This window comes from Polypterus senegalus, chromosome 16 (genome assembly GCF_016835505.1).
Source record: "Polypterus senegalus isolate Bchr_013 chromosome 16, ASM1683550v1, whole genome shotgun sequence".
Lineage (NCBI taxonomy): Eukaryota > Metazoa > Chordata > Cladistia > Polypteriformes > Polypteridae > Polypterus > Polypterus senegalus.
This window is the reverse complement of record NC_053169.1, coordinates 75,627,314-75,641,913: the sequence shown is the minus strand read 5'-3', so window position 1 is coordinate 75,641,913 and position 14,600 is coordinate 75,627,314. Positions and strand designations below refer to the sequence as shown.

The window sequence follows — 14,600 nt, the reverse complement described above, 5'->3', positions numbered from 1 at the left end:
TCTCCAGCTTAGTGAATTAAATATTAAAGATCTCTAAACAACAAGTTTAGTATTGCGCAAGTCGAAGTTATTTCATTACAAACATGGTATATATACATTTGCCATGTGAAATTGTGTTCTAAAGTTAAGTCTTTTCTATAAACTAAAAAAAATATCTTGCTTTCTCTGGTGCTTTACAACAGATGGCATGGGAGAAAATGCTTAAAAATGTACAAGTACATCCATTTTTCAAGCCAGACAGTTGTCAAGTAATGATCCGTGCCTTCATTGTCTCTAACACATGATTGTAACAACAAAACAGATCTGGAAATACTCATTTTATTACATATTCGTGGTACCATTTTTCTCATAGTAAGGATACATTTTCTATTAAAACAAAACCAACCATGTGGCTTGAAAAGTTTTCTATGATTTGGTCTTTTGAGAGGAAACCAGACCCTGGGGTATGGAAAAGTTGTTGCACAGAAACACGAAGTGCACACAAGGCTGGTCTTCCTTTAAAATAGCTAAACTATTTTTTGTTCAAAAATAACATATATAAACAATTTTACAATGTGTGTGCAAAATAGTTGTCAATAGTTGACAACTGTCTGGGCTTGAAAAATTGACATACTTGAGAAGTTTGTAAGGTTTACCTCTATGCCCTATAGATTATAATGTAAAGCGCCAGTGTGGGCAAGATATTTTTTTTAATTTATAGAAATCGATTAACTTTAGAACACAATTTCTTGCAGCAAATGCACATATACCATGTTTGTGAAGAAACAATTTCGACTTGAAAAATATCAAACTTAGTTATTTCTTCATAATCATAGTACTGTATATATTAGTATGCCATATGAAATTACATTCTAAAGTGAAGCATATTTTATAAATTTAAAAAAATAACCAGCCTGCTCTTGCATTTTATAATGGAGCTTATGCAGAGGATATGGTACAAAACAACTTAGGAAAACATTTTTGAGTGAAAACCTATGGACACTCATTAATACCAATCAATCCATAAATATGCAGGAAGAACATGCAGACTCCATGTAGAACCTAGCACTGTGAGGCAGGAACGACAGCTCTGCTATACCACTCTGCCTATGTTAGAACATCTGTCCTGAACTTATTAAACTTCATACCGATTAAACTCAGGTGGCTTAGTTGCAAAATTGGACCTTGTATGTGTATACAGTGCATCCGGAAAGTATATACAGCGCATCAGTTTTTCCACATTTTGTTATGTTACAGCCTTATTCCAAAATGGATTAAATTCATTTTTTTCCTCCACTCACTTAGAATCTGGAACCAATGTAGAAAGCATTTTAAGACGGAGAAGCTTCTATCTGTGGCACCCCTGCAAGAGAACCACCTCTTTCAATCTTCACAAACATATGCAGTTTTTAATATCTGGAAAAAATTAGGAATTAACTTGCTTAGAGACCTTTATATAGACGTCTTTGCATCCTATGAACAATTACATTCCAAATTTAACATTCCAGCTACACATTTCTTTTACTACCTTCAAATCAGGAACTTTGTTAAACAGAACCTTCCAGATTTTCCTCATCTTGCAACCTCATCCATGCTGGAAAAAATATTGCTCAATTTTAAGGAATTAGACTCCATCTCTACAATATATAAAATCATTTTACAATCCCTTCCTTTCAAAGATCCAAGAGGACACTGGGAAAAAGATTTCTCAATTAATATATCAGAAAAGAAGTGGAAAGTAGCAATGCAGAGAATTCACTCGAGCTCCATATGCGCAAAGCATACAATTATACATCTCAAAATTATATATCGAGCACATCTGTCTTGACTAAAACTCTCCAAAATGTGTCCAGGGCATGATCCAACCTGCGAACGTTGCAACCAAGCCCCAGCCTCACTGGGTCACATGTTCTGGGCCTGCACCAAATTAACATTATTCTGGACAAAAATTTTTAATTACCTCTCAGACAGCCTTGGACTCACAATCCCTCCTAACCCATTAACAGCTGTGTTTGGGGTTCTTCGAGAGGGTCTTAAAGTGGAGAAGGACAAACAAATTGTGATTGCATTCACTACACTGTTGGCACGCAGACTTATTCTGATAAACTGGAAGAACCCAAACTCTCCTCTTTTAAGTCAGTGGGAAACCGATGTGTTATATTATTTGAAATTGGAAAAAATCAAATACTCAGTTAGAGGATCCGTACAGACTTTTTCAAAACATGGCAGGATCTAATCAGTAATATTTTAAAATAAGTTCATAAAGCACAGAGAATTTATTAATTTAGGTATGTTTACAAGCCTTAAATTTTACACCGTTTGGCTTGCTCTCTCTCTCTCAGGGGTGGGGATCGATCTGTTTTAACATAATTCTTTTTTGTAAAAACTTGATTGCTATGTATGGATTGTAATAAAATTAAAAAAAAAAAAATAAATAAAAAATAAAATAAATTTATTTTTTTCCTCAGAATTCTACACACAACACCACATAATGACATCATGAAAAAAGTTTACTTGAGGTGTTTGCAAACGTATTAAAAATAAAAAAACTGAGAAATCACATGTACACAAGTATTCACAGCCTTTGCTCAATACTTTGTCGATGCACCTTTGGCAGAAATTACAGCCTCAAGTCTTTTTGAAGATGATGCCACAAGCTTGGCACACCTATCCTTGGCCAGTTTCGCCCATTACTCTTTGCAGCACCTCTCAGGCTCCATCAGGTTGGATGGGAAGCGTCGATGCACAGCCATTTTAAGATCTCTCCAGAGATGTTCAATCGGATTCAAGTCTGGGCTCTGGCTGGGCCACTCAAGGACATTCACAGAGTTGTCCTGAAGCCACTCCTTTGATATCTTGGCTGTGTGCTTAGGGTCGTTGTCCTGCTGAAAGATGAACCGTCGCCCCAGTCTGAGGTCAAGAGCGCTTTGGAGCAGGTTTTCATCCAGGATGTCTCTGTACATTGCTGAAGTCATCTTTCCCTTTATCCTGACTAGTCTCCCAGTTCCTGCTGCTGAAAAACACCCCCACAGCATGATGATGCCACCACCATGCTTCACTGTAGGGATGGTATTGGCCTGGTGATGAGCGGTGCCTGGTTTCCTCCAAACGTGACGCCTGGCATTCACACCAAAGAGTTTAATCTTTGTCTCATCAGACCAGAGAATTTCGTTTCTCATGGTCTGAGAGTATTTCAGGTGCCTTTTGGCAAACTCCAGGTGGGCTACCATGTGCCTTTTACTAAGGAGTGTATTCCGTCTGGCCACTCTACCATACAGGGCTGATTAGTGGATTGCTGCAGAGATGGTTGTCTTTTTGGAAGGTTCTCCTCTCTCCACAGAGGACCTCTGGAGCTCTGACAGAGTGACCATCGGGTTCTCGGTCACCTCCCTGACTAAGGCCCTTCTCCCCCGATCGCTCAGTTCTAGGAAGAGTCCTGGTGGTTTCGAACTTCTTCCACTTACGGATGATGGAGGCCACTGTGCTCACTGGGACCTTCAAAGCAGCAGAAATTTTTCTGCAACCTTCCCCAGATTTGTGCCTCGAGAAAATCCTGTCTCGGAGGCCTACAGACAATTCCTTTGACTTCATCCTTGGTTTGTGCTCTGACATGAACTGTCAACTGTGGGACCTTATATAGACAGGTGTGTGCCTTTCCAAATCATGTCCAATCAACTGAGTTTACCACAGGTGGACTCCAAATAAGCTGCAGAAACATCTCAAGGATGATTAGGGGAAACAGGATGCACCTGAGCTCAATTTTGAGCTTCATGGCAAAGGCTGTGAATACTTATGTACATGTGCTTTCTCAGTTTTTTTATTTTTAATAAATTTGCAAAAATCTCAAGTAAACTTTTTTACATTCATTTATTGTCAATCCAGTGGCAACAGGCATTATTTTTGATAAATAAAGAAAAATGCTTCAGTATAGTGAAAGAAAATAAGCTATAATGTGACTTTATTCAGTTAATATTGTCTAGCTGCTACAGAACTGAGATAGAAATTCACATCTGGGTATCAACATTCAATGTTAATAATGGGTGCTTGGTGATGAAATTCCAAGGTAAAATCCACACTCCTTGCCTTGAAAAACTGCTGTAGAGGAAGATGAACTTAGTGAAGTGAGGGGCACAGCCCGTCTTCTTTTAAAATGGCTAAATCTCAAAACAATGATTTTCTTTTAGCTTATTTCTCTGCTTAAACTGAGGAAGATATGCTGTTTTACAATGTGTGTAATCTCGAGATGTGGATAAATATTTGGAAACATCTTTGGCCTAAAAAACGGACGTATTCGGTAAGTTTTAAGGGTTTTCATCACATTGGGAAATCTGGTACCTTCACTAGAAAATCCAAGATTAGGCCAGTAATTTTTTTTAATTTATAAATTTGTTTCACTTTAGAATGCAGTTAAATTTGGTAAAGTCATATTTACCATTAGGGTCAATTCACATATAATCTGCAGAGGCCTCCTGACTAACCATCTTCAATTACTATTAAACCTTTTGGTTTATGAGGCTTAAAAATTAACAAAATATTTCCAAGTCTGTATTTCAAATGCATATTTTCCTTGAATGATAAAGTCTTATAAATAGAATCAAACCACTAAAAAGAACTTTTTTTTATTTTTTAAATGTACATATTTTGTGCATTTATAGCTATATTTACCAAGGTATCAAACATGCCATGTTTTACTACAAAGAGAAATGCAAAGTACATAGTCTTGCTACTTATAATATAATCACAGATCTGTGTAATACAATTATAAAACTGTACAAGCGAATTCATATATTTTATATTTAAATAGTCAATGTTTAAATTCTGCCATATTATGCTCAAAGAAACAACACATAGATGTACTTTTCCACATTGTTTGAAAGTTTATACTGCCTTTCTGTTGATATAAGTGGTGTATTAATGATCTTCAGGATGTGTATGTTGAGAGGGACACAACATAATCCATCTCTCTTGGTCCAACTGTAAGAGGGACCATGAGGATGCATGTTGCTGATCCACCACTGTTGGTCATAGACACACACACAGCATATTTCACAGGAATGATATCTGCGAGACACACCTGATTTCACAGCAGTTTGATCCATATCTGACTGGCAAACAGAAGCACACAGCAATGTACTTCCAAATTATAGTTAGTTAAAACACTACACATTTTATAGATTCACAGTTCTTAAAGATTACTGGAAGAATCAGCATATACAATACTACTACTGGTACTAATAATAACACAAATAATATTTATCTCACTTAAAAAGAAAATTTCTGTTTACAAGTAGTATAATGTGGCTTGTTGGATAACTTAGTAAAATATAGTTTGGTTCAAGGTATCAACTTCCTGTTTTGTACATTTATTAATTAAACCGTGCTCTTTCCATTGGTATAATTCTTTTTTGAGGTAGGCTTTGTCATCCATGGCCAGTATGTATTTGAAATTAAGGTGTGAATTGATTTTTTTTTCCATTTTTAAATGTCATAAATCAGAAAGTTTAAATACTTTCAGACAGGATCTTACTTGCTAAAGAAGAACTATAATGTGTGTAATACCTATGAAAGGTAGTCAGATCTCATGTGGTTTAGTATGGAGATACAGAGGACTGAAAGTTGCTCTAAAGCACTAAAGAATTTTTTAACAAGCTATAAATTGGCAAATACGCAATTTTAGCTGTTAAGCTACATTTAGATGTTAGATGTTAAATATACCTAATACTAAATTACAATCCCTGAAAAGTCCATGCTTCTTGCATTAGCAGTTCAAAAGTTACAACTTAAGGGACACTGTTATTTTTGTAGCACTTCTTTTTACTGTATTATCATGGCCACATTGTCTTTTTAAAAGCCACTATATCTCAGAAACTAATGAAGATAAAAGCCTAAAATTTTGCACACTATTTTTGGGTGCAATGATTTTATTTTTAGTAAATATGAAGCCAGTTGGAGATGGTCAGTGGAAACGGTTTTAGAAGGATTGGCGCATTATTGTGAAAAAATAAGTTCAATATGAAAATACCAAACATATCTACTCTCTATATACAGCATAAAATCCTAAGCCTAAAAGTGCAACTATTTTATGTGATGTTTTGATGTCACGTTTTTTGTTACGCTTTAAATTTAGCTTATTTTAAAAACTACATATATATGTTTGGTATCATTCTTTTCAGAAATTATTTTATTTCATTTATAAACTAAAATATCAGGAAAGTCGTGCATCAAGCATAGTGGACCTCAGTTTAATGTTTTATTTTATTCTCATTTCATGATTTTTATTCCATTAAATAACAATTCATTTTTCTTTTACACATTTATAGAATTTTGTGATTTTGACTCTAATAAATAATATGTTTTCTTTTGTACATTTACAGATTTTCCTAATATTCTGGCCGCAACTGGGGGTTGGATGCCAAAGGCCCCAGGGGGGTTTAACCCCCCTTGATCTTTAAATAAATTGATAAAAAGAGTATTTGTTTAATAGATCCTAAATTCTTATGCATACACTAAAAATAACGTTATACTTGTACTTATATACACTTGGGTCTCATTGTCTGCACAAGAAAATATTAAACTCTGCAATGAAATCTTTCTTTTTCTAAATTTGTAGGATGGACAGGGTAAATGCTGCTATCTCACAGTCTCAAAGACCAGGGCTTGATCCACCAAGAGGGAAGGCTCTGCATTGCTTGGAATTCAGCAATAATTGGCGAGAATTCAAATTGCAGACTAATGAATCATATATTTGTCAGAAAACTTGAATCCAGGATTGTATAAAAGGGAAGGAGCCTGAATCAAATACTCAACCATGATCCTCTGAACATCAATGAATAACAGCTGTGAATTAAGAGTTATTGAGAGAAACCCATAAAATAATTGAAGGAAAATTTATTAAATACAAAAACAGGAAAATTCTAATCTGAATCAAGTATGCAAACAAACCAGAAAACCCATCTCAATTGATAATTGGTAATTAGACACCTGGAAATAAATTAACAACAAAATAATTGATTAAGAGCTCTTAAAAATGAAGACAACAAATGATGCTCAAGAGTAAAAGAAAACTGCATTAAATGTTTAGAGACTCTTATATTGAACTACTACTGCAAAGGCTCCCTAATTAACGTCAAATAGCTTAAAAGAAAATGCTTTTGCTCAAGACATGGAAAGGGCAGAAACCCTTTAGCTAATTACTCACAAACATAACTCTATAAGCCAAAAGCTAATACTCAATAAGAAATTCTCAAATGAAAGAAATCATTTAAAGCCTCAATAGATTTATTTTTTGTAACTCAAAGACATGCAGTCTCTTAAAAGACAAGAAAACTTAAATAATGAAACATGGAAATGAGACCTAAATAATAACGAAACCCAAACTAGGCCAGAATTCAATAATGTGGAGAAAAAAAACACTTAATCCAGAATAACAGGTAAATTTCTGCAGGGCAGAAAAGAGTAAACCTTAATCCAAAACAAAAATGCAAGATGGCTAGAAACATTCACCAAGGAACCTGAGGCACAGCAAATGCATGAGCAAAGCTCGACTGCCTTACTCACCTGGGTGTCAGCTCCAACTCGCAACAACTGATGTTGTTAAGCTCTCTTCTAAAGGGAATGGTCATGAGAGGCCTAAACCCTGAAATAGGACTTAACAGCCCACAACAAGAAATCATGACAAACAAAGCAGAAGTTGAAAAAGGCCAAAAAAGGAACTGGCATGAACTAAAATAATTAATTTCATTTAAAATACAAAATAATAAACAAATGATTACAGACTACAGTTGTAAGGACAGATGAATACTTTATGAAATGCAGGATGATCAGGGGGTATTCAAGAGTGGACCCTGTATCTAAATAAGGATTGAGGAAATCCAGGTAGCAACACAATAAGAACAGAAGGAATTAGAAATCTCAGGGTGTAAGAAAACAAAATGGAAAAAGAATAAATCCTATACAAACTTGGTGCTTAACAATACAATAGGCGACTGACTGATCCTGTCGAGAGGTCTGATCTACCTTCCCACTTTCATATTCGATCATCAGACCAACTTCATTTACCAAAACATTCAGGTGGTCTCTTTCTTTGACCTTCTTTACTTCCTTAAACCTTCATTTACAACTACCTTCCAATTCCAAGCCCAAACTGAGTCTGACATAAAGGTGTTTTAAAGCTTAGGGTCAGGATGACTCCAAGGTAACTCTTCAGAAGTACTCCCATTTCTATGCCCTGATATTGTCTTTGAGGAGCTCTTCCTATTGTTAGTCCAATTGTCTTGCAGGTTTTTTTTTATCAGTGACTTATAGTGGAGACTACCAGGCTTGCAGTCCTCCCAAGTAACCTTACAAATTTAACTTATATTGTCCTCTATTGGCCAGGGGAACATTAAGTTTATTAATGCTAATTGAACTGTCCTGATTAACTTAAGCCTGTCAGTGAACTTGGGTATCGATACCTCGATTTTCAGATAGAGGTTACATTGATTTTATATCTATACACTATTTACATATATACATATATATACACATATCCATCCATTTTCCAACCCGCTGAATCCGAACACAGGGTCATGGGGGTCACAGGGCGCAAGGCAGGAACCAATCCTGGGCAGGGTGCCAACCCACTGCAGGACACACTCAAACACACCCACACACCAAGCACACACTGGGGCCAATTTAGAATCGCCAATCCACCTAACCTGCATGTCTTTGGATTATGGGAGGAAACCGGAGTGCCCGGAGGAAACCCACGCAGACACGGGGAGAACATGCAAACTCCACGCAGTGAGGACCCGAGAAGCGAACCCGGGTCTAACTGCAAGACAGCAGCGCTACCCACTGCGCCACCGTGCCGCCCTATACAAATAATATATATATATATATATATATATATATATATATATATATATATATATATATATATATTCAATATACATATAAATAAATATATACTTATATATCCACTTTTATTAAAGGATAAGTGTCTGTGTCTAGTTGCTATGTCTCTGTAAAACGAAAAGATAGAACATCACAAACATTAATATTATTGAACATTAACACTACTTTTATAAATTCCATATCAAATGGCACGTAACAAAAACAAACACATTGCATGGTGCACTGCAAACATTAATGCTGAGATCTATTTAGATTGCAAAGCTAGCATATATATTCATATACGTATATATATATAAAACACCACAATACAGAGTAGCAGGTAGCATTATCACCCCATTGTACTTTGGCTGAATGGGCATCTTTTCCACATATTTAATGAGGTTTAGTTTTTGCTTCATTAAACAGTCCAAAGGCCGGTGGTTAAGATGATTGGCTCTCCTATTTAGACTGTGTTTTTTTAAAGACATTGTACAATATAGTGGCATGTCATTTCACGCCAGTACTCATTAATAACAGGTTCTCATTTGCTTTAATGTGTAGGCACTGAAGTTATACTGGTCAAGTAAACCACTAGTATCAGACAACATTCCCAGTACAGTTTAGGTAACAGCTGATGAATAATTTGCTTCCCTATTGGAGCAACTCTTTATTGTGTAGGCTGCAGGAAAACCTAAAGAGGCTGTCAAGCCACAGGGGCCTTTGTATGCGAGGAACAGCCGTCTGAATAGCACCTGGCCAAGCTGGCATTGCCTCAGAGCCCGCCTGGTTTAATCCTTCAGGGGGCAAAGGGAGGGCTCCAAAACCTAACTGGCTGCCCCTTTAGTATGAAAACATAAATAAACAGCAGATTTCAATTACATCAATTGGATTTTCCCTACCTTTCACAATGAAAGTTACTACTATGTTTTGTTTTTATACTGTAAAAGCCAAACATCTGCTTTGAAATGTAAACAATTAAAGAGTGTAAAAATGTATCCTATTTAACTTAAATCAAACATATTTGGCTAGTATTTTCCTTTTTTAGTTTCATTCAAATTGAAACAAGCTATTAGTGTAAAATATGTTGCCTTACCTGTCGTCTGTTCAATAACAATGAAGGGAAATCTTCATTATTAAGTAACACATAATTTTCTTGTACACGGTTGTCTACAACTGACATTTGTGCTGAAAGGTTTCTTTCCAAACACTTTGTTCTAACAACATAATAAAGCACATTACTTTCTCTTCAGAGCTGATGAATTGACTTTGGCTTTAGTGGGATTTTGTTAACCACAAGGATAAGTGGATGGGTACTGAGATGGATTTTTTTCTTTTAAAGTGTGAATACGTCAGTGTGGCAGATGAAAAGATGAGAGTGGATTTGAGCAGATATCTGATATGGTATTTTTTTTATTATTGTGATGTTTTTGAGACTAGTAGTTTGTACTTTGATTAAGACATTTTGTTACTTGAAGGCAAAAATTATATATATATATATATATATATATATATATATATATATATATATATATATATATATACTGTATATTTTATTGGTTTGTACCACTTATTCTGCTATCTAAACAAATGATTAAAAAAAAGTGTTTTACAATGAAAATATATAAATATGAAAAAATCCCAGGAGGCTACAAAAAGACAGGCCAACATAGAAAACTATTTTTACATACACAGAATGCACACTCATGTAATTGTACACATTTGCAGTAAAGAACACTACTGCCATCATTATTATTATTTAACTAATCATTTTTTATTAAGCTGTATCCATTTCATTAGTTTCACTAGTAAATAGGTTTGTCTGATTTTCTGTTATGTGTGCCTTACAAACTTCCTTGTCAAAAAAGATGCCTTTTGTATTATCTAGAGAAATATATTGCGATGCTTAAAGCAAAATGCTACCCCCATAGCTTGTGAAACAAGATAATTACACCCTCTTCCCAAAGAGAAATATAGAAAAAGCAACAAAGATATAGAAAAGTTGCCCTTAGCATTAGTCATTAATATGTAAAATCATTCTGGAGTTAATATATAGCCTTCCTTACTTGGCTTTTCATTTCATGCACATATGATGACACTAGAGGAGGTCTACTTTTTGCATCCCAACTGAATGTTACTGATGGGAACTTGTAAACAAACTCTTTCTTGTCAATCAGAATATTGAATTAACATGAAGAATGTGTGGCAGCACAAACTTACTACTGATTTGTTTAAATGTGGACTAAATAATATCAAATGAATAACTGAAAGACATAGAGGAAAGGTTAGCTGACAGCACAACCAAGTGATTATTCTGAGTATGTGTCGTCTGGTTAAATATTAAGCAAGAAGCACTTAAATGTCTCAGATAATGTCAGGTAACAACTGTTGCCTAGCAACAGCAGATATGATTGGGAGCTAAGGGTGTGAGCTTAAGGTGTGGTCAGGAGTGAGATGTGACAATTGTTACAAGTTCTTCATTTTTATTTGTGTAATTTAGTAGGATATGCTTATTTTTGGCTGCCATGTCTACTTTTGGTGGTGTTGAATTTTCTTAAGTATTAAATGTTTTTTATATGATATTTATCTTTAAGATTTAGATTTGGCCTATCACGTTTGTCAAGGTTTGGTATAGTAAGTTACTAATTTTCAATTTTATGTGACAGATTCTGGTACAGGTAAGAATTGCATTAGTTTTACCTTGTGGGTGTGCTAAATACACTATGTAAAAAACATTATGGCTAAAGTATGTGTGCACACTTCCAAATTTTCAGGTGTTTCATTGTTAACAGGTACGTAAAATTAACCACATAGCCATGCTGTCTCCAAGAACTGGCAATAAAATGGGTTGGATTAAAGAGCTCAGTGACTTTAAAGCCGGCACTTTTATAGGATGTCCCCTTTAGCACAACTGTACTTGATATTTCTGCTCTGCCAGACCTGCCTTGGTCAACTGTAAGTGCTACTATTGTGAAGTGGAAGGAGATGCAACAGCTAAGTTACATTTACAACAGAGTTCCAAACTTCATCTGGAAGCAACATCAACACAAGAACTGTGAGTTGGCAGTTTCCTGAAATGGGATTCCATGGCTGTGCAGCTTCACACCAGACTAAGTTCACTTTGCACAATGTCAGGCAGTAGCTGGAGTGGTGTAAGGCACGCCGCCACTGCACTATTAAGCAGTGGAAACATGTTCTCTGGAGTGATGAATCACACTTCATGATCTGGCATATTGATGGACAAATGTGGGTTTGGTGGATGCTAAGTGAATGTTACTGTCTGAACTGCTTAGTGCCTACTGTAAAGTTTGGTGAAGGGAGAGTAATGGTCTGAGACTGATTTTCAGGGTTTAGGCTAGACCCCTTGGTTCCAGTGAAGGGTACTGTTAATGCTACAGCAAACAAAGACATTTTATACAGTTGTACACTTCCAATTTTGTGGCAACAGTTTGAGGAAGGCTCTTTTATGTACTGACATGACTGTGACCCTGGACACAAAGCCAGGAAGACATCGAGGATCTCAAGTGGCCTATACAGAGCTCTGACCTCAACCCTGTAGAACACCTTTGGGAAGAGCTGGAAAGCCGATTACAAGACAGGCCTTCTCCTCCAACACAAATGATGTTTTGGTTGAATGGGCATAAATTCCCACTGACACATTTCAAAATCTGGTGGAAAGCTTTCCCAGAAGAGTCGAGGCTGTTATAGCTGCAAACAGTGGGTCAACTCCTTATTTATGCCCATGGTTTTGGAATGGGATGTTGAACAAACTCATATAGGTGTAATGGTCAGGTGTCCACAACATTTTGGTCATATAGTGATTGTGTGAACAAATACAGAAAGTCTAGATAAGTGTGGTGTCTGCTAATAAGTTAATTGATTGTATTGTGTTGTGTTCCTTCTGTTGAGAATAGGTGTTGTTATTATTAATATTATGAATAATAATCATCAGCAGCAGCTATTATCACTTCACAACTTGCTTTTTCTGGAGGACATTTACAAACTCTACTAGGAAATAAAAACCTATAGGGAAAGTGAATGCTTTCCCATTTTGTCTGTTTAACAGAAGATTCAAGAAAGGTATCTCTAAATTATCCTGTTGTGAGTGAAAATGACTGTCCTGTGGTAAAACAGCATTTTTTCAAGGACTGATACAAGACATAAGCCTTTTGCTCCATGGTGAACTCTGGCTCTATGCAATCCTGACCTAGAAAACGGAGGTTCAGAAAATGGAAGAATATTTATTTCTAGCAATACATCTTCATTAAAAAATGTCCTCCTCTTCTGTAGTACAATAAAATGAAGACATACAATACATAGAAATATGAATGTTTGTTGTTCATTCTAAAGAAAAGTGCTGGAGAAGCCACTAGGTGTAGAGGCAAAGCTACCTTAAAGTCAAACATAACATTACTTTTCTAGTTATACACTTTAATTCCATTCATTATTTATTATTTTCTATCTGTGAACAACTAATTTAAGTCTACCTGAAAAGATCTATTTTATGTGAAATGTTTAAAAGAAAGACTGATTTAAAATGTCTTTTTTCTTGACAGAATTCTTACCAACTCCAGTAGTTATTGATTCTGCATCAATTTCATTAGCCTTTTTCTTCGCCACTTCAGCCAGTACCAATTCACCCTTATCTAGAGCTAAGTAATGGATGTCCTTTGAAAATAAAGCAAAATAAGAGATTAATCTAAAACGAATCGGGAGCCTGTGACACTGACATGCTTAAAAAAGGAAAATAAAATCTGCTTGAAGTTTACATCAGAAAATCCAGATGAAAACATTTGAAAGTTTAATTTAGTCACATTCCCAAGGTGATCTTATCAAACAAAATTAGAACCTCGCAAGGACAGAGCTATTTCGCCCTGATGTAGGCAGACATAAAGCACTGGATTTTGGGAAGTCTTTTGATTTATTAGGCACCCATTAAAATAATCTTGTTGTTGTTGTTAATATGTTTTTTTTTTACCATTTTAAAATGTACATGCATTACTAATTGTAATAAAAATTATCTTGTAAAAATGTGGTGGTGCAAGGCTTTAGATTAAAAGTAATGCAGCTGACACAATCCTCGACAACTGCTTACACTAAGGAGAAAGCCTGATTTACCAAAGCCTGATAGCAATCTATTCATGGGCCGGCTTAATACTTGTTGCCTCTATCTTGTATGAAACGAAACCTTTAAAGCGATATGTAATGGAAACAGCCTGAAGAGATGAGCCATATTTTCTGCGTTCACGTGCATTTTTTCCTAGTTTGCCACTGAATACTTGCTGTTTCTGTGTGGTGCTGCGACTACAATAAACCCCCTGACACTCATTACAGGCCGCTCTAGTTAGCACCGCCAGCATCACAGCCCTTTACTAATTTAAAGTCACTGTTGGAATGTCTCCCTTTTTTCTTTTCTTAATTACCAACAGTGGAAGGGTGACCAGGTTGATGAATAAAAAGAAATGTTAAGTTGGTGCTTTTGACCCTTAAAATTGGAGGCTTTGACCTGCTTGCTCTCAGTTCACCCGTACTTGTTTGTTAGGGGGCGACACAGTAAAGCCTGTATTGGAATTTCTTTCTGTTTAGTTAATTATAGCTGAAACAATAAGAAGAGCGAGAGTGATGGCCAAGCTAGTGACAAGCAACTCTGATCCCCCAATGGAGGAGAGTGTCAGGTTTAAATTTCTGCTGTGTCTTCTTATACTGGATGTGATATATTCTTATTATCTTTTTAAAAAATGTACCAAAAA

The 14,600-nt window shown here is 35.8% G+C and overlaps 1 protein-coding gene across 3 annotated transcripts in view; it reads right to left on the bottom strand.

The window, feature by feature from the left end:
* Positions 1–14,600, bottom strand: part of LOC120516726 (WD repeat containing planar cell polarity effector) — a 456,415-nt gene that overhangs the window by 35,133 nt on the left and 406,682 nt on the right. For 2 of the 3 annotated variants that reach the window (XM_039738613.1, XM_039738612.1), the window contains exon 15: positions 13,416–13,518. The exons of the other annotated variant lie outside the window; for it this stretch is intronic. In XM_039738613.1, coding sequence (XP_039594547.1) covers positions 13,416–13,518 — 103 coding nt within the window. The remainder of the gene's footprint in view (positions 1–13,415; positions 13,519–14,600) is intronic. 3 annotated transcript variants of the gene reach the window in all.